At 39.2% G+C, this 18,210-nt stretch overlaps 1 protein-coding gene across 1 annotated transcript in view; it reads left to right on the forward strand.

The window, feature by feature from the left end:
* The first annotated feature begins 1,119 nt into the window (after positions 1-1,119).
* The window catches only part of NOTCH2 (notch receptor 2), a 158,954-nt gene continuing 141,863 nt past the window's right edge, over positions 1,120-18,210 (forward strand). Inside the window, exon 1 of the mRNA XM_045817339.1 lies at positions 1,120-1,488. Within this exon, the coding sequence (XP_045673295.1) occupies positions 1,416-1,488 (73 nt within the window). The 5' untranslated portion in view covers positions 1,120-1,415. The remainder of the gene's footprint in view (positions 1,489-18,210) is intronic.

An 18,210-nucleotide genomic window follows, 5' to 3' on the forward strand; every position in this document is an offset into this window, starting at 1 on the left:
TATGCCCGGACCAGAGATCGTACAAGCTGGCAACCTAGGTATGTGCCCTGACCGGGAACAGAACTGATGCTTTTTGGCTTCCTGGACGACGTTCCAACCAAGTGAGCCACACTGGCCAGGGCAGCTCATTTTTTACACATAACAAGCCCACTTGTACCCATGCCTGATCATATCTCCCACACTCTTGCTTTGGAATTAACCAATATTCTGGTGCTGTTCTTTTACTATATACTGGGCAGTTATGCATCCATAAGTAATATATGGCAATGTTATGAAAAAGTTTAAATAGAGATATGGTATACTTTATGTGTCCTTCTGCAATTAGTTTTTTCACTATCATCGTAATTTTAAGATTTATCCCTATTGACCTATGTGAATACAGTCTTTTAAATTGGTGTATCGCATTGCATTTTATAAATATACCATACATCACTCATTCGTTCTTCTATGGGTGGGCATTTAGGTTGTTTCTAATTTGGGACTATTATAAACAAAGTTACAATGAATATCCTTAGCTGGTCTCCTTGTCCTTACAAATTTTATTGGCCCATCCCAGTTTCTCCATGAAAAGCCCGCCCCAAATCCCGCAACCAGCGGCTGCAAAATCTCCGTTCTCAAAAGTATCTTGTGCCTCACGCGTCTGTAGTACCATTCCATTGTGCCCAGCAAAGGAACAAATGAGTGAATGAATGAGTAAATGAATGGTGCAGCACAAGCCAGTTGATGGCTCTGTTCTAAGTGGCCTTTGGTCCCCTACCCTCATTTCCTTGACAGCGCTGGTCCTCTACCGCATTCCCCCAGTTAGTCCAGGAGGGTGTGGATGTGTGGGTGGGGGGGAGATACCTAGCTCACCGAGTGAGGGCTGGCTCTCCCCGCAAGTTTGAGATCTCTGCCACTTTAGTGTCTGAAGTTCAGCGTCCCCCTTCAGCAAGGCCGGGCCCAGCTAGGAGCTCCAAAGTCGACGGCGTTAAGGCGCGTCGGAACCCAACGCGGGTAGGGGGAGGCTGGTGGATGTCTGAGGAGTCGTAGTAGATCCCTCCGCGCGCGGCTCGGGCCGGCGCTTCTTCCTGCGGGAAACCCCTGGGTGCCGAAGGCGGACGAGCTCAGCCGCGGCGACAGGGGGCGGGGCTTGAGGTAGGAGGAGGAGGCTGAGGCGGAAGGACACACGAGGCTGCTTTGCTGCACACCCGAGAAAGTTTCTCTCAGAACTTCGGGCGGCGGCTGAGGCGGCGGCCCGGGATCGGCTGATTAGCGGTGGAGGGAGTGAAGGCATTAGCTTGAGTTTTGGGGCGCAGCGCGAGGCCGTGAGCCGCGGATAGGAGGAGGAAGGAGAAAGTAGGGGCTCCTCTGTAGGGACCCCCTCCCCATGTGGATCTGCCCCGGCGGCAGAGGCGGCGGTGGAGGCGACCGAGAAGATGCCCGCCCTGCGCCCGGCTCGGCTGTGGGTGCTGCTGGCGGTCTGGCTGTGCCGCGCGGCCCCCGCGCGTGGTGAGTATCAGGCTGGGGGTGCTGTCCCCGCGCCGCGGTCCTCGCACCGCCGCTCCCGTCGTGGCCGGCCAGCCGAGGTGATCCTCCGCTCCCTTCTTTGCGAGGAGGCCGGGCTCTGCCGTCGGCGCGGAGTGAGGCCACTTGGTTCCCGAAAGTTTGGACATCGTGGGGGCCCCTCCCTGGGTGCGTCCCCTCCCCGGCGCTCCCCGCCGCCGCCTGCTTCCCTAGGCGGGTGGCCCCACACACGCCTCCTCGGCCGGGCAGCGAGGCTCAGAAACTCCCTTTCTCGAGCACAGAGTTCAGGGTGTTGGGCAGTTTTGCCCTTTTGGTTCCGCGTTTCCCGGGGTTGAAGGGGAACCGAGGGCGGGCTGCCCGCGACAAACCATCGCCAGCCGCGGACCGCAGAGGGGCTGAGCAAAGGAATGCCAGGTTCTGGCCTGGAGGAGCGGAGGCAGGGCCTCCCAGCCCAACTGCTTGCACCTTCCCGGCCGGACGGAGTGTGCCAAAGGGGAGGCACACAATCCGGGCGGGTGGGGTAGGTTTGGATGGGACCAGGGTTTCGCGGTGCGCCTGAGCCCTGACACCCGGAATGCGTGGTCCGGGTGAATCCGGCGTGTTATGCTCCATTCTCTGAAAGGTGGAGGCAGGAGTAGTAGCAAAACTGGTGTGGCTGCATGCTGGGCCACATGATTTAAAAATCTCAACTGCTGTTATTCTTTCCGAGGCGCGGAGCTCCGGCGCTGTTTCAGAGTCCGTGTCCAGCCCCAGGAATGTGGTGTGACGATCACCAACTTATCCAACCTAGCAGCCGCGTTTGCTGCTCTTTTGGCAGGTTGGGGGTGGGGCATGGGAGGGTGAGGAAAAGTGGAGACCTTAATTCAAAGTGCTTCCTCAGAAAGCCTCTTTATGGTTGGATATTTGCAGCAGTCCTTCGGAACACGGTTGGGTCAAGGAAAGGAAGTCGAATCATTTTTTACCCATCCCACCCACTGCCTCAGTTTCCAAATTTTTCAGGCTGTTTAGTGGAAAGAGTTTGGGCTTTGGAGCTCTGCTTTGTAATCCTGGGTTCAAATCCGGCTTTGCTATATAAAATCACCAATAAAATGGGAATGAAATTACCCAGCTAATAGGATTAATTAAGAGAATGTATATTGAACCCATGGCAGTCAAAAGGTATTCATAAAGTCCTTTCAGGGCAGAGCTGTTTTTTACTTTTTCTGAACGCTCTGCTTTCGGTGGGATGGTGGCTTGTGTATGGGATGATGGCTTATGTATGTTTGTTGAAAACAGCCTAATCTGAGGGAATCTTTTACCTTGATTAAAAAAAAAAAGGAAAAACCCAACACTTGGTACATGAGCAATGTCTCTTTGCAAAGGAAAGGTAAGGAGATGAGCTTCAGAAAAATTTGCTCTTTGTTCATTGTTAACAGGCAGTCGACATCCTAGTCACAGATGTTGAAAGAGAACAAGGTTATCACCGTGCTGGGTTGTTCAGAACCAACCAGATCCTTTTTGGAAAGTTCAAATTCCACACACCTCTAGGTTTCTAAAAATTTCATGAGTGGATGAGGAGGTTCTGTGATGATGTCAAACCTGTTGTTTCAGGAGCATTTAACAAAACACATACAATGGTAGTTTTGCCTTTCTTCTTTCTTTGAGTGAGAGCTTTAGTATAAGTGTGGATTTAGAACAGAGAGGAATATAAACAATGGGCTAGTCTGAGGGTTACACTCCCTGGTCTGCCATTAACTTGTTTTAGTAAATAACTTCATGTTTATGATCTGTTGTCTTCTCACCTGTGAAATAGAAGAAATAACCTACATTAGAGAATTGGAGGGAATAATAAATATGATTGCAGCGCAATTTTCAAAATTAAATGTTAAATGATAAGATATCAAGAAGAATTATTCTGACAAACAGGACTTCGCTCATTCTAGGACCTCAGTACATAGAAAGTTGTCCTCTTTTTTACTTCTGCATTGATGAGGTATTGCTATTACTAGCAAGCTTTTAGGTAAATGAGTTGAATGTTGGTCAATTAGCTCAAAGGACAAGATTTAGATATTTTGATTTTTAGACAGGTGTTCTCCAGATGCTAAACTGCAACAGAAGAGATTAAAAAAACTATTTCTTGGTACAAATCTTAAATCTTTTCAGAGTTTGGCAGTGTTTTGCCAAGGTACCAATTGTAACATACTCTTCCAAACTTTTGGGTGTTCCTGTATTTGGCCTGTGGCCAATTCTTAATTTAAACATTACTGAGTTCCTAAGGTAAAGGGCTGTCAACCCATCCATTTGATTGTCTACACAGCTACCCAAGACCACCTCTTGCTTCTTATTTTCTTTTGCTTTGCAGTGTGACTGACTCCCTAGTTTTGCTGCCTTCTAGATCATTTATCAGCTGCATTTTTTCTCTTGCTTTTAAAGAAAAAAATCACAAAGAGCAAATTTTTTTTTTCAGGTGGAGCTGAAACTCTTTTTCTTTCTTCCTATTCTTTATTATTATCCTATTTTGGGAGGGGGGAGATGGAATGACAGTAATTATTTCTGGTCTCTTTTTGTTTCCCTCAGTTTTGATTTTTAAAGATATTTACCCACATTTTCTGCACCATTCCCACTCTACTACCTCTTCTGTAGTCTTATGGCACTGAGGAGTAGCTTCTGGTTCACTTGAATTGTATTTGCTGACTTTGAGACCTTTAGAAATGTTTAGATTCAGTGGGATATGCTTGGGTGCTTCAGAGCAGCCTTACAATACATTTTAAAAATATCATACCCACAGAAATTTTATTTTGCCCACAAAATTTGCATTGATTTAGTTCCTACTTTCTGATGCCATTCCTAGTAGTCCTCCTCCTTACTCTGTCCACTGTGATAGAACAAAGCTCCACATCCTGGCTGCATCAAAATCAGCTGGGGTGATTTTGGACTCAATACCCAGGGATTCTGATACAGTAGGTCTGAGAATCTGTATTGCTGAAGGTTTATAGGTGATTCTATATAGTAATTTGATTGGAACCTATTGATAGTTCATTAGTTTGCCTTCAGGTGTGTGTGTATATGGGGTTGTTCTTTCTTAATTTTAATAATTTCTAGAATGAACCTAATCTTAGCTATTCCAGTGTTTAACTCTCTATTTTTATCATAAAAGTTATAGAGTATAATGCCAATTCTTCATCATCTTGGCACAGTAGGTCTTCATTTTCTCCTTAGAAGAGCTTTATATATTTGAATGCTATTATTATAAGCTTCTCACCCCCCTTTTTTCCTCTGTTAATCTGTTTTTCTTCAAGCCTCATTCAAATATGTCATTTTGGACCTTCTATCTATTTGCCCTTAATGGCTTTAGAGTGAAAATTTCTAAGCCATGATTTGGATGACAATATAATAGGAGAGTTTACATATTTGGTTATTGTGTTTACACTCCTTATTTCTTGATATTTTCTACCTGGATGTCACAACTTGATCCTATCATTTTCCCCCCACCTTTTCCTGATTCTCCTTTTCCTGATTCTCCTTTTCCTCTCTTCTTCCCTTTCTCTGCAAATGACTTGAAGTCAAAAGGTTTTATTTTCTTGTACTTCTCTCTCTTTATGTATGTATTTTATAATTATGATATATAAAAATATTTTGGAAATATTTAAAAAATATAAAATATTTTGGAAAGATCACTGGCCTAGGAGCCAGAAGACCAATTTCTCCTCCAGATCTGTTACTAATTATTCTTGTAATTTTGTGGGCAGGGCACTGTTTTGGTCCTTCATTTGCTTAGGTACTTTGTTCATAGTCACTGAGCCAATCACAGAGTTGAGACTAGAATCTTTCTGGCCCTTAGTCAAAGTGACCTTCATGGCCCTTCTTTCTTCTGTCCCTTAGTCCAGTGCCTTATTTGCTCTTCAAACCACTTATATCTCTTGTACAAATGAGGTCGTATACACAAAAACACTCAGAACATCCTCAAGTGCTTATTGTTAATGTGTGCTCCTGGTGGGGAAAAGAATTGTCTTTTCATTTAATTGTCTTTTCATTTATGTTTATTTATAATAAACATTTATGTGTTTATTATAATTCTCTCACCCCTTCCTCTGTACCTATCACAATGCCTTGGCCTCTACTAGGCTGTCAATAAATATTTATTCAATTGGACAACTACTCTTAGTTATTCTCTTATTCTGCACTACTATGGTACTCCAAGACAGTTTTGTGTTTTTTTTTTAAATACGTGTTTGCAAGAATCATTGCTTACCTTACATTTGGGGAAAACCAAATTTTCCCCTTCCCCAAATGTTGTATTTAAACTTACTATTTTGAATTTCTGTCTCTCTCTTTTTTTATCACTTCTGCAATTCATGAAGGTCACTTTGACTTTGGTATTTAGCCTCAAAGGCACTGGCATCCACCACCAGTCTCTCATTTGAGTTGCTTCTACTGCTTCCTGTATTACTATATTACTGGGCCAGCAATTTCTATTATTTTGTTCAGAATTAGGATACCTTGATGTAATTTGATCATTTTAGGGACTGCTGGAATAGTGTTTTTAAATTTTTAAAATTAAAGTTAAGTATATTTAAATGATATTTTGAGACTTTTTTTTCCTTTGGGATCTGGATATTGCAAACTTGTACTTGACTAAGGATATGTACATTTAGTAAAGTTTGTTTTTGTTTTTCCCCCACCAAGAGAGTTCCTAAAAAACCACTACCACTGACAAAACATCTAAAGGTGAGAAAATAAATAAATAAAATTTTGAGAGAACCAGAAAGTTTGTGAGCTATATCCACCACAAGATTTGCTCCTTGATGGCAGGCACTATGTCATAGGCATCCCGTCTCTGGCCTACAAAACCTGTCTGGCGTGTGCCCAACATGCAGAGTCAGCGAGCAGCAGGTTTTGGTCACAGCACCTGTGATTCCTACTCTGTCCTTTCCACCTCTGAGACATTCTGGAGGAGAGGCTGATGAGTCAGGGGTGTGTCTTTATGCTCCTTTCTCCTTTGAAGAGAAAAGATCAGTTGAAAGCTGACCACGCCTACAGACTTTTATGCTATCTCTTTTTATTAATTAATGGGTAGCTTAAATTTTCCTCTTTATTGACTTATGTGTTGGCAGGAACTTTAAATTATTGGGTTGGCCAAAAAGTTTAGTTTTCTACCTATGATGGCTCTAGGAGTGCTTGGTTGTCTTTAACTTCATTCAAAACAATTTGTTAGATTGTATGGTGACTAGTGTCATATCAGCATGCATTTAAAAACAACTTACTAAAATTGGTGAATTTTTGTGTACCCATTTTAATACTGAAGATGGAAGAAAATATACAACATTTTGGGTGTATTATGCTTTATTATTTCAAGAAAGATAAAAATGCAACTGAAATGCAAAAAAAAAAAAAGATTTATGCAGTATATGGAGAAGGCGCTGTGACTCATCAAACATGTCAGAAGTGGTTTGTGGAGTTTCTTGGTTGAAATTTTGGCCAAATAATTCTTTGCTGTGGGCCTGTCTTATGCATTGGAAGATGTTTAGTAGCACCCCTGGCCTCTACCCACTAGAAGTCAATAGCGGGAGATAGCTGACATACTCAAAATAACAAAATCAATAAAGTTACTGGTGAAAATGAAAAATGTGTCTTTTATTTTATGGAAAAAAAATCATACAGACTTTTTGGCTAACCCAAATATGTCTAGTCCTGTCCATCCCATGTTGGATGTGATCCTCTTACAACATCCTGGTCAAGAGGTAGCCTATCTTCTTTCTGCTTGTACACCTTTTGTGATAGTTCCCTGCCTCTAGAGGCAGGTTAGTCCATCTTTAAATAGCTATAATTCTTAAATAGATCTTATATTCATCTGTAATCTGTCTTATTATGACTTGCCTCCATCTTTTCAGGAATTTGCCTCATAAAGTTATGAGCCTTGTGTGGGTGATAGGATCCAAAAGGGGTACCCTTTACCAAACTGACATCTATCCTTTTGTAAAAGGAGTTAAACCTACAGAGGAGCATGAAGATGAGATCCCATCTGGGGAGTTCTCCTGGACATTGGAAAAAAAAGGAGAAGAGTAAAGCTAAGAAAGGGAGATGATAAAAGCCATAGATTGGAGTGAGAAAAGCAAAACAGTTACTGTGTTAACTTAGTACATACTGTGTTACTGTATGTATGTATATGCCTGTAAATGCATGTTTCCATATCATAGTCTGGTATAAGCCCTACCTATTGGCTCTAAGATATATTATCTTTGTAGCTCTCCTAGTGGTATGTTAGGGAGCACTGTGGTGTGTTTTCATTCTTACTTTGTGTGTTTCCCTTAGCATCATGTGGTAGGGAGTATAGGGTATTCTGTTCTGCTAGATGTGTGGGAATCACTGACCAAGTAGAAGATATTCACCCCCTGCTCCCAAGGGGTGAATATCATCATGGAGACAAATGAGCATACAATTAGGAATATGGACTATAGTCATTTAGTCACTTATCTACACTCTCTAAAAGCAGTTTTCTGCTGTCAGGCTAACTGACAACTGTTGGGCCTGGGAGAGGAAACTCCAGGTCTACCAGGGAATAGCGACCCCCAGCTCACCCCTGCTGGGCTTGTGTGCTGTTCTCCTCTTTATCTGTTGTAATTTAGAAATATAAAAACTTCACTTGGGGAAAAGACAAAGACCTCTTTGTCTGGTGAGGGTGTAAATATAAATTTGGCACATATGTCTATTAGTGGGTTTGTGGCAGGAGAGAGGGCTGTGTTCTCAGCCTGGATGCCAAGCCTGATCTAGGACAAGTTAAGGTGGAAGTATCTTCTTTGGAAGATCTAGTTCCCAGTGGCAGTAGCTGAAGGAACTTCTTGTCACAGCCAGGCAATGACTGAGGTGTGGCATGGACACACCCAGAGTTGCTGCCTTAGGTGGGTGGCATTGATTAATCATACTGACATCTCCCTCACCCTCTTGTGCTTGTCTTGGCAAAACCCTGTTCTACCAGCTCCTCAGAGTTTGGGCTTTACTAGGTATGATTGAGCAAACTCTTGGGTGGGGGATGACATTTTACTGTTCTTTGCCACTGTTGAACTGAAGGCCAGTTGCCTTGGTCCAGCTCTGGTGTCCTTGGTCTTCTGGCCAGGCAGTGAGGGGCCTGGATCTCTCTTCCCTTTAGACTGAAGCAACCTCCTGAGAGGTGTGCCCTAGGGTAGTTTCTGGTCTTCAACTCAGTTCCTTTGTGGGATATTGGCAGCTGGGCAGTGGTTCTGGTTCTTTGAATACATCAGCCAAATATCATGCCAGGACGGACTCATTGTCTCACAAAGACAGGTTGGGTGTTGCAGAACCTGTTTCAGGGTTAAGAGTAGCTCTCCCACCCTCATATGTATTTATTCATATGAAAAAAGTGTGTGTGTATTTTGTGAGGTAAGGAAAATACGATGATAACATTTTGATTGGAGTCAGATATTGTCTTCCTAATAATATGTTGTCTTTTAACAAATAATATTGCTTTAAAATACAATTTTGCTTGCTGAATAAAGTGTTGTATGAGAAGCTGTGGTTACATTCTGAAGTATACTACCTTGTTCAGAAGCAGGTGCATTTTTTAAATTGTTTGCTTCTTTTTCATCTCTTTTTACTCCCATCCCTCTTTTGTGAGGAGATTTTAGAAGGCTTTTACGCTTCAAAGATGAAATAGCCTATTTTAGCTAGTACCTGACAGGGAGAGGTTGCTATGTTGGAATACTTAGCCAAGATTCAAATAAGAATAGTTGAATACTGTTTATTCACTGATATATTCTATTGAGTTTTTGAATATGAATAGTTAGAAAACTAGATAGTGCTAATGTATTAACTTCTCAAAATGGTAAGTGTGGTAAGTGGCAAAGAAACTTTTCCTTAATTCTTTGCTTTCACATGCTTTTGTCCAGAAAGTGGGAGATTCATTGAAGTTTGAGGGCACGTACATTTTGATTATTACTTTTTATGTTTTTCCTTTGCTGTGAGCATGCTCTTATTTGCTAGATCTTCTTGAATTGGAAACATTAAAGACATTTACTTTACTGTAACATTTAAAGCACCTTCTAATCTTTATGAAGATTATTAGAGAAAGAAACACATCCTGTGCATTTTTTAAGTCTTTGGCACTATGTTACTTATTAAAGTAAGTTAACAATATATCATGGCTCTTGTGACACATTCTTTCTAAGAGATTTAAGGAAAATGGTTGTAACTACAAACAAACATTGTAACATTTTAAGGTAAGTTGACATAACAACAGAATTATTTGTTAAGTTTATGCATAATTAACTTATCTATATTTTGATGATTTTCTCCGGCACTTATGCAAGATTTTTGGAGGGTGGTCATGGTGGTGGTAGTATTTTACTGTTAATAATTTAGTGTACGACTTTTAGTTTTTTTTCCTACCTTAGTTTTAAAAAGTTGTTGATTCATAAGGTATATTACAGTTTTCTGTTCTGCCTTTCTCTGGTGGTTATATATTTTTTTGACAAGTTGAATTTTAATGGTTAAATAGGATTCTAATAAGTTTACTATATTTTGATCATTCTCCTTTGGTGTGCTTGCATATTTGGTTGGTTTCAACTTTTTTTCTGTATAAATGAAAACTATATTAATCATTTTTTATATAGAGAGAAATTTACCTCTTCAGGATTTTTTTCATTAAGCTAGATTTCCAGAAGAGAAATTAATATGTCAAAGAGAGTGATTTAAAAAGAAATCAGGAAACAGGATTAAAAAAATCAGGAAAACATAGGAGAAAATCAGAATGTCTAATAATACCACCATTTCTAACCACAACACACAGTTAATATTTTGATAGATTCCAGTGTTTTTCTGTGTGCATTATTGTAATTGGGATTTTGCTGTACATATAGTTTTATCATCTGCTTCTGTACCACTTGTGAACGTATGTAAATGTTCTTTAAGAATGTAGTTTTAAAAGCTGCATACTCTTCTACCTTAAGAATCTATTATATTTTATTTAAATTGAAATCTATTTGTAGTTTCCAATTTTTATAATTATAAATAATGTTATGATGAACATTCTTGTTATAAACATCTGTAGGGATATTTATTCCTGAAGTCAAATTATTGTAACAGAGAGTATGGACCTTTCTGTGGCTTTTGATATACACTGACAAGTTCCCTTCCATATAGTTTGAGTTATACTTCCATCAGCAGAATGTCATTGTTCCCAATCATTGTCAACACTAGTTTTATTTTTAAAACTACCAATTTTATAAGTGGTAACTGCTACCATATCTTAATTTTCCTCCCTGACTACAAAGATGGTGAATGTTTTTTTCATACGGTCAGTGGTTATTTGTATTGCCTTTTCTTTATTTACTTATTTTGGTAAGTTGTTTTATCTTAATCCATCAAGGTGTTTATTTTTGGTTACTGGTTTGAAAAAGCTCTTTAAGTATTAAGTGTATTAGTACTTATCTATCTTACCTATGGTGCAACAGGTATGGATGGGTTAAACTAAATAGTATGAAATTGTTACCAAAACTGATATAGAAATTGTTTATTTGATAGGTTAATTTTTTTTATCCTTTGATTTCTAATGAGCTTGGTCAGTTTTCTGAGCATGTGTTCATGGGTATTTTCTGTAGCTAATCTGTAGCTAATTTAAAATTCTAATCTGACTATATCATAAGTCAATAAGCTGTCAGTTGTATATGCCCAGGAAATAAACATTTACTTTAATATTTTATAAAAAGATTCTGGAGGAAAACAGTATATTCTGGAGCCAAATATGTGATTTTGGATGGGTGGAAGTTAATCTTCTTCTGCCTTTCTTCCTACATATTTGAAGTAACATCCCTGAAAGGCAGCATTAATGCACTACTGAATCTGACATTTTGACCTTAATTGATCATTGTACAGTGGTCTAGCCAGTCAGTTTGATCAGACAACATGGTGACTAAGATTCCCTCTCCTCTCCCCTCACCAAATTGATTAGTTGTGGGACAGAACAGACTGAATCAACCTGTTGTTTTGGCACCCTATGGACAGCACCTGTTTTTTCCATTTCTCCTTCCAGCCTCCCACTGCCCTAGTGTAGTGCTGTGTGCACAGTGGGTCGGAGATCAACTTGTTGCTGAAGAATGTTGCCAATAAAAAAGAGTAGATTGTTGTTGTTTTTTTTCCCCACGTTGGTGTGTTCTTAAGACACCCTGCTGCTTTTGGCATGAAGAGCTCCAGCTGAATTGCTTTATGCAGAAGCTCTGCAGGTCTTAAGTGTTTGATTCAGAGTAATTTCTGGCAATATGAATGCTTTCTTAAGTATTATTGGAATTTACTGGGCTGGTGGTTTGCCAGCTATTACCATATTTAGCATGAGGAGACCTGGAGAACAAGGAAATGCACATTTCTAGACATTTCTGACCAACCAAAGAAGGAAACCTCTCTTGAAAGATTAAGACTTTTTAAATGGTGTAGTTAGGAGAATACTGGTTAGAGTGAGATTCCATTATGGTCTAGTGGTCTTTGTATCTGTGCCCAATCCACAAAATTAATTTATGGATGACTAAAGAGATTTGATAGGGAAGCTCTTTCTGACCCAGAAGTACATAGTACTGTTTCTGGGGCGGGGGCGGGGGGGGGGGATTAGAGAATTCTTACGCCTGAACTGTGCAGTGAGAGGCTTAATCAGCAAGTAAAGCTGTTGATTTAAAAACAGGTTGATGGGTGTTATTATCATCTTTCTTCTTGAAGGCTTATTAGTTTTTCGCTTTGTCATGGTCTGAATTTATTTTGGCCCAGCCCTTTTTCTCCATCCTACTTTTAGAACCATCAGCCTTCCCTGTATGGCTTAACATTTCTCTGCCTCAGTTTTTCCATTGTAAAGATGGAAATAGCATTTGGAAGGACCAGTCAAAACAATGAACATAATACAACGTATTTTTATGAAGTAAAACAACCCCAACATTTACATAGCAATGTAGAGTTTACAGAGCACTTTAATCCTCACAAAACCTTGGTGGAAACTGAGCCTCAGAGAGGTTTGTTGGCTTGTGTACCATTGTTTAAACCTAGATAATAAGTGACAGAGCTGGGGCTTAAACTTGTGGTTTGACTTTTAAACCTCAGCTTAAAGGTTTTTTTTGGTCAAATTCTCACTACGTATTTGTCATTCTGTTAGGGGCTTTACATATATTCCTCATTTAATTCACATGGCCATCCTTTAGGATAGACAGTATTTACCTATATAGGCAGATAAGGAAATTGAAACTAAGATTCATAGCTTTGACAATTAGGGTGAATCTTGTGGTTAATGAGGGATGGAGCTAGGATTCAAGTGTCTGTCTGGCTCCAGGGCCAGCAGCCAACACTGGCACTTTGTGAGCATTTATACAGCTGCACATCACAACAACCCTACAAGATGGGGTGTGGGTAAATTGGGGAAACTAAGGCCTACAGAATGCTCAGGAAAATGCAATGAACAAGTGGCAGAGTTGGGATTTAGAGCTAGGTCTATCTGTTTCTGTAACCCTTACTCATTCCTGTACACTGAAGATGCATGTTTTGATAATATGTATAACTAAAAATTAGTTCATATGACTGTCAGTGTTTTGAATGTAGAGACCAGCTGTAGGAATCGTATCTTCTGAATAAATAAGCAATGGGTGGGCATTATTTGACTGATGGACCTTGCCTTCTCTCAGTTGAATTTGGGTTGAGAGGAGGGGAGTTTCCATTAAAGATGAGTTTTAACCCCAAGTGGGCCACAGCTATGAGCCTTTCAGAGTGCCCAGCTCCTGAGGACTCAGTTCACGGACATTCCTGTCTGTATTTCTGGAGACTTCTCTTTGCGAGGGAGTTGTCAGCTAATGGGGAAAGAGGGTGGGATGCATACGAGTCTGGCTGTAAATGTACTATTAGCCCTGTGTCCTTGGGCAAGTTTCTTAAGTTCTCTTTGCCTTAGTTTCATTATTTATAAAATGAAGATAATAGCAGCATGTAATTGTTAGGGTTGTTATAAGGATTAAATAACTTAGGAAGTGTTATATTCATAGTACAGTACCTGGCACAAAGTAAAAGGGCAGTAAATAGTAGTCGTTATTGGTGTTATTTTATGTTGCGGTATAGATTGGCCTTTTGTTGCTTTCACTTTTTCTTTAGTCAAAATGGTGAGAAATAGGAACTTCACCTTTGTAGCATGTAGATTGTTCACTGGTTTCTGGTGACCCTATAAATATTTAGGGGTATTGTATTTGAGTTTGTTCCTTTAATGACGTGTACTTGCAATTAAAAAAAAAGTTTTGCCTATTATAAAAATTGCATTGATAGGTGTTAAATTATTTCCCTGTTATTTATTAACCAGACATCTGTGGTTTTATGTTAATAGAAACTGATATTTCTAAGGTATAGCTTGAGGACAATATCAGGTCTAACACTTTTTCCTCCCTAATTTCCTGTGATATGACAAATATCATGTGTTATCCAATGTCACCATGTGGAATGCTAGCCTAAAGACAAAATATTTAATGTTTTAATTAGCCTTACAGCAATTAATAGACTATCTCTGTTAGACATTTTGAAATAATCAAAATATCTCATGGTCTGTTATTAAAAGTTCAGGGGCTTCTGGAGATTTGGGATCTTAAGCCGGGAACCACCCATGTAGTCCATCCTTGTTTTACAGATGAGAAAACCAAAGCCCAAAGAAGTCAAGTGACAGGTCTGAGGGTCCAAAGCAAGGTTAAGATTGGAGCCAGAATCCAAGCTCTTGGTTTCTAGTCAAGTGATTTTTCCTGTATACCCACTACTCAGATGATGCATCAATATGTTGACCCTCTGTGTTTTGAGATCAGAAAATGGACAGTGAAGGAATAGGGAGGGTGGGGGAGGGGAGAAATATGGCCATATCCAGCATGCCAGAGACAGCAGAGAGAATATTTGCCTGTGAACCCCAGCCTGTCCCTTTGGACGTCTTTGTAGTGTTTAAGACAACCCAGCAGGGGTGTTGTCATTAGTGATTCAGAATTGGATTACCCAGGACTGGTGGAGTTACTGTCTCAGAAAAGGGTTTCATATTTTAACATTTGTTTCCTATGACACTTGGCTTATTCTTAAGTTTTGGCAGCTTTGAGCAAATGGTTGTCAGGTTTTTTGTTTTGTTTTGTTTTAAGACAAAACTCCAAATTTCATTTTGCCAGTTTAGTAAACTGTTTTCTTCCTACCACACCCTTCTGCTCCCTCTATAATTATTTCTAAGACTTCGTTTTTCAGTTGTGGGAATACTATGAAAGGTTTTCTTTTATAGTCTGAGATATGTATAATTATGCATAAGCACACTGTTTACAGAAAATGTAAATGGTGTATATGTTAACTCATATACCCTTAAAACACTTAAAATATTTTCCAATAATTTAAATCTTTCCAAAAGAGCAGCTGAAGCCACTGACAGTAAAAGAGGAGGTATAACACTAAAGATAGCAGTATTTGAATGTAGTTAATAGAGATAAATGTGAGTATCACTTTGGAGGAACTGGGAGTATTTGCATGAAAGCTGACCAGGAGATGCCTGCTTATTAATACAATGTACAAAACAGACAAAAATCTCTGTCCTCATGGATCTTAGAAGTAGTAACAATAGCTTCCATATACTGAAAATTTGTTATATGACAGATGGTTGGGGAAGGAGTACTTTACCTGTTTTTTTTAGTCCTCACAGTAGGTGTTATGATTCCTATTTACTGAAAGGTTAAGGGATGGTCATCCAGCTCACCCAGCTTGTCAGTGGTAGAGAGCAGCAACTGGAGCCCCTCTGTCCTGACTCCAAAGCTCACATGTTTACCCCTCTCCGTAATGACATTGTCTGTAATCCCACAGATAATAATGTGAGTTTGGATTTACTAATATTTTGTGTACTAAACTGACTTCAGTTTTACTCTTCTTAATATCTTTCCTTTGAAAGAACATTTACATAATATGGAAATGACTTAAAATTCAAAATTCCATTTTGAGGAGTTGCAGTTCTTTCTAAATCTTGAAAGAGGAAGAATGGATTTATATTTGTTGTAATGCAAGTGAAGTTATTTAGCTTTTCTTTCTCTAATTTCTTGATCCCAAAAGAAATTCTTTAGATTAACAACAGGAATGAATGTGTAACTTTTTTCTTCTTTTTAATAAAAAACATTTTGAAAGATTGAATCCAGAGTCATATCTGTGCCAGGTTTTTAAGTTACAGATAGCTTTTTCTGGACTGTGCTCTTGTATTCTTATTGTATCACTGAAAGGGATGTGAGAGACCATGTAAAATGATTGGAAGGCCTCAGCATATGAACAATAGACATAGCCAATTACTGATAAAACTGCCCATAGCCAATTACTGATAAAACTACCCAGTACTGACCTGTCTTAGCCTGGGAACCTTGGAATTAACTGTGTGCAGCATTTCTAAACATATCATTATAGAAAAGGCACAAGGATAACCTTGGCTTTTCATTTCTGTAAAGTTTTTCCTTATTATTATCTCCTTTGTTATTGAAAATTGAGGTTGTCTGTATTAATAAATGAGAGAAGTATGTTTGATACCAACAGATAATTCCTTCTGTTTTAAAATACACTCCTACACATGAATGCTCAGACATGTAGGACCTTGCAAACATACTGGATTTTCTCTTTAAGGTTTAGTTGTGTTAGCCAGTTGAATGGTGAAGGAGTGAATGTCCAGTTATATTAAGGATAATGAAAAAGATAAATGACAGTGAAAGTTGATTGTTTATTTTTAATTATCTCTTGGAATGACTTTTAGATACCCTTCCCTACTACATTTTGATTTTTAATTTAGTGTAGCTAGTGAGTTTTGGAACTGGCTAGACCTGGCTCTGATTCTTAGCTAAAAATATTGGGTAAGCCACTTAACTTCTTTAAGTCTCAGTTCCTTTATTTATATAATGAGAATAATAGTAGTAGTACCTAACTTGCAGGATTATTGGTAAATATTGGAAACAACATTTAATTGCATGGTTCTGAGCACAAAATACACACTCAAGTGTGGGAGCCCCTAAAATTTGAACTTCATTAGCCTCATGGTAATTACCCCATTTGGAGGATATAGGCTGGGAATACTTGTCTCTGGACCTCCTTATTTCAATTTTCTTTTAATGATTCCCTTTAGACTCTGCTCCATTGCCGAGGCAAGATTATGGGTCATCTAAAAAAAAAAAAAAAGAAAGAAAGAAAACACTATTTTTTAGCAACTTCAAGTTTATATATTAACTGTGTGAATTAAAACACTTTTGTCTGCTCATAGTTTGTAGCATCTTGCATCTTTCACTTCAGAAGCAATTGATTCATAGAAATAATTATTTAGTAATTCATATCAAAGCTACAGAACTTTTTAAATAAGGAAGATCTACTTGGTTGGCTTATTTGTTCCCATCTTTCATCCCTGAGTCTTCATGGAAATCAGGTTTGAAATGTTAGAAGCAGTTGGTTTTCAGCATTGGGAAAGCTTATCTAATCAGGCATGTGAAGTGGCCTATGTTGGATTTCTGTGCCAGGGAAAGCTAGGGGAGGTTGAGGAGATTATCGCTCTTGCTTGTAATTCCTGAGCATTGTTGAGACTCTAGGAGAGTAATGGAGAAATTTAAAAAAGCTTTTTTTGAAGTTGGTTACACTAACCCAACACACACATCTCCCACCTCCACTTGGGTTGGCCTTATTATGTAGGTATATGTGACCTAATTTGAATTATGTAATTAAGTTTATCATCTGGGCTAGATAATGAGGATTTTTTTTTTTGTTTCACAGACTTTAGGATTTGGGATTTTATATGAAATAATATTTTACATTAAATAGTGCTTTCTGGTTTATAATGATAGTAGTTCATTTCTTTCCTTTTCTTTACAAGTTTATTTTGTATTGACTTGATAAAGAGAAATCAATTTGTTGTTCCACTTGTTTATGCATTTATTGGTTGCTTCTTATATGTGTCCTGACTGAGGATTGAACCTGCAACCTTGACTTATTGAATTAATGCCCTAACCAACTGAGCTACCAGGCCAGGGCTGTTAAGGCAGTAGTTCTTGTTTCATTATACCACATTGCTTCTTCTATAATGTCCCTAAATCTGAATTCTGTGCCCCATGGTATGAAAGGGTTCTCTTCCTTTCTGTTTGATTACCTGTGTCAGAGCATGTCAGCAATGAAGTAGAAGTTGAGGATTCTTTCCTGAGATGGGTCATTAGCTTTTCTTAGCACAATTCTGTGCTGCAGTAACCAGTTGTCCTCCTTACCTAGACAGGATATCAATCCAAAGTAAAAATGTCAGGAGTGTGTGGCTTACTCACCTTAACTGAGTCCCCATCACAACTATTTGTTCTGCCAGTGGGTCCAGCATGTCATGTTCATTGACATGCACTTTACGTGCTCTGATATCTGTTTCCTAGTACTTTTCCTCAGATGTGTTTAATGTCTGAAACCTCAGTTCTTCCTGAGTGGCTTGAAATGACTTTGCTGTTCTTAAATTTTCCCTGAGTTCTCTCAAGAGCACACAGCATGGGCTCCTGCTTAGTGTAATTTCATTTCATAGCTCTTGGCATTTCTCTTCTTAATCATCATAACCTTAAATTTAAACAGAATATAAATTGTGTATGCTGATAGGCATGTCAGTGTCGCACTGTCATTTATGTAAGTGCACTTTAGCATTTCGTCTTTCCTTTAAATCAAAATGAGGAAATAGAAAATGTTTTGTTATGGTAGTTTTACACATAC

Source organism: Phyllostomus hastatus, unplaced genomic scaffold (assembly GCF_019186645.2).
Source record: "Phyllostomus hastatus isolate PE091 unplaced genomic scaffold, TTU_PhHast_1.1 phas_scaffold_216, whole genome shotgun sequence".
NCBI lineage: Eukaryota > Metazoa > Chordata > Mammalia > Chiroptera > Phyllostomidae > Phyllostomus > Phyllostomus hastatus.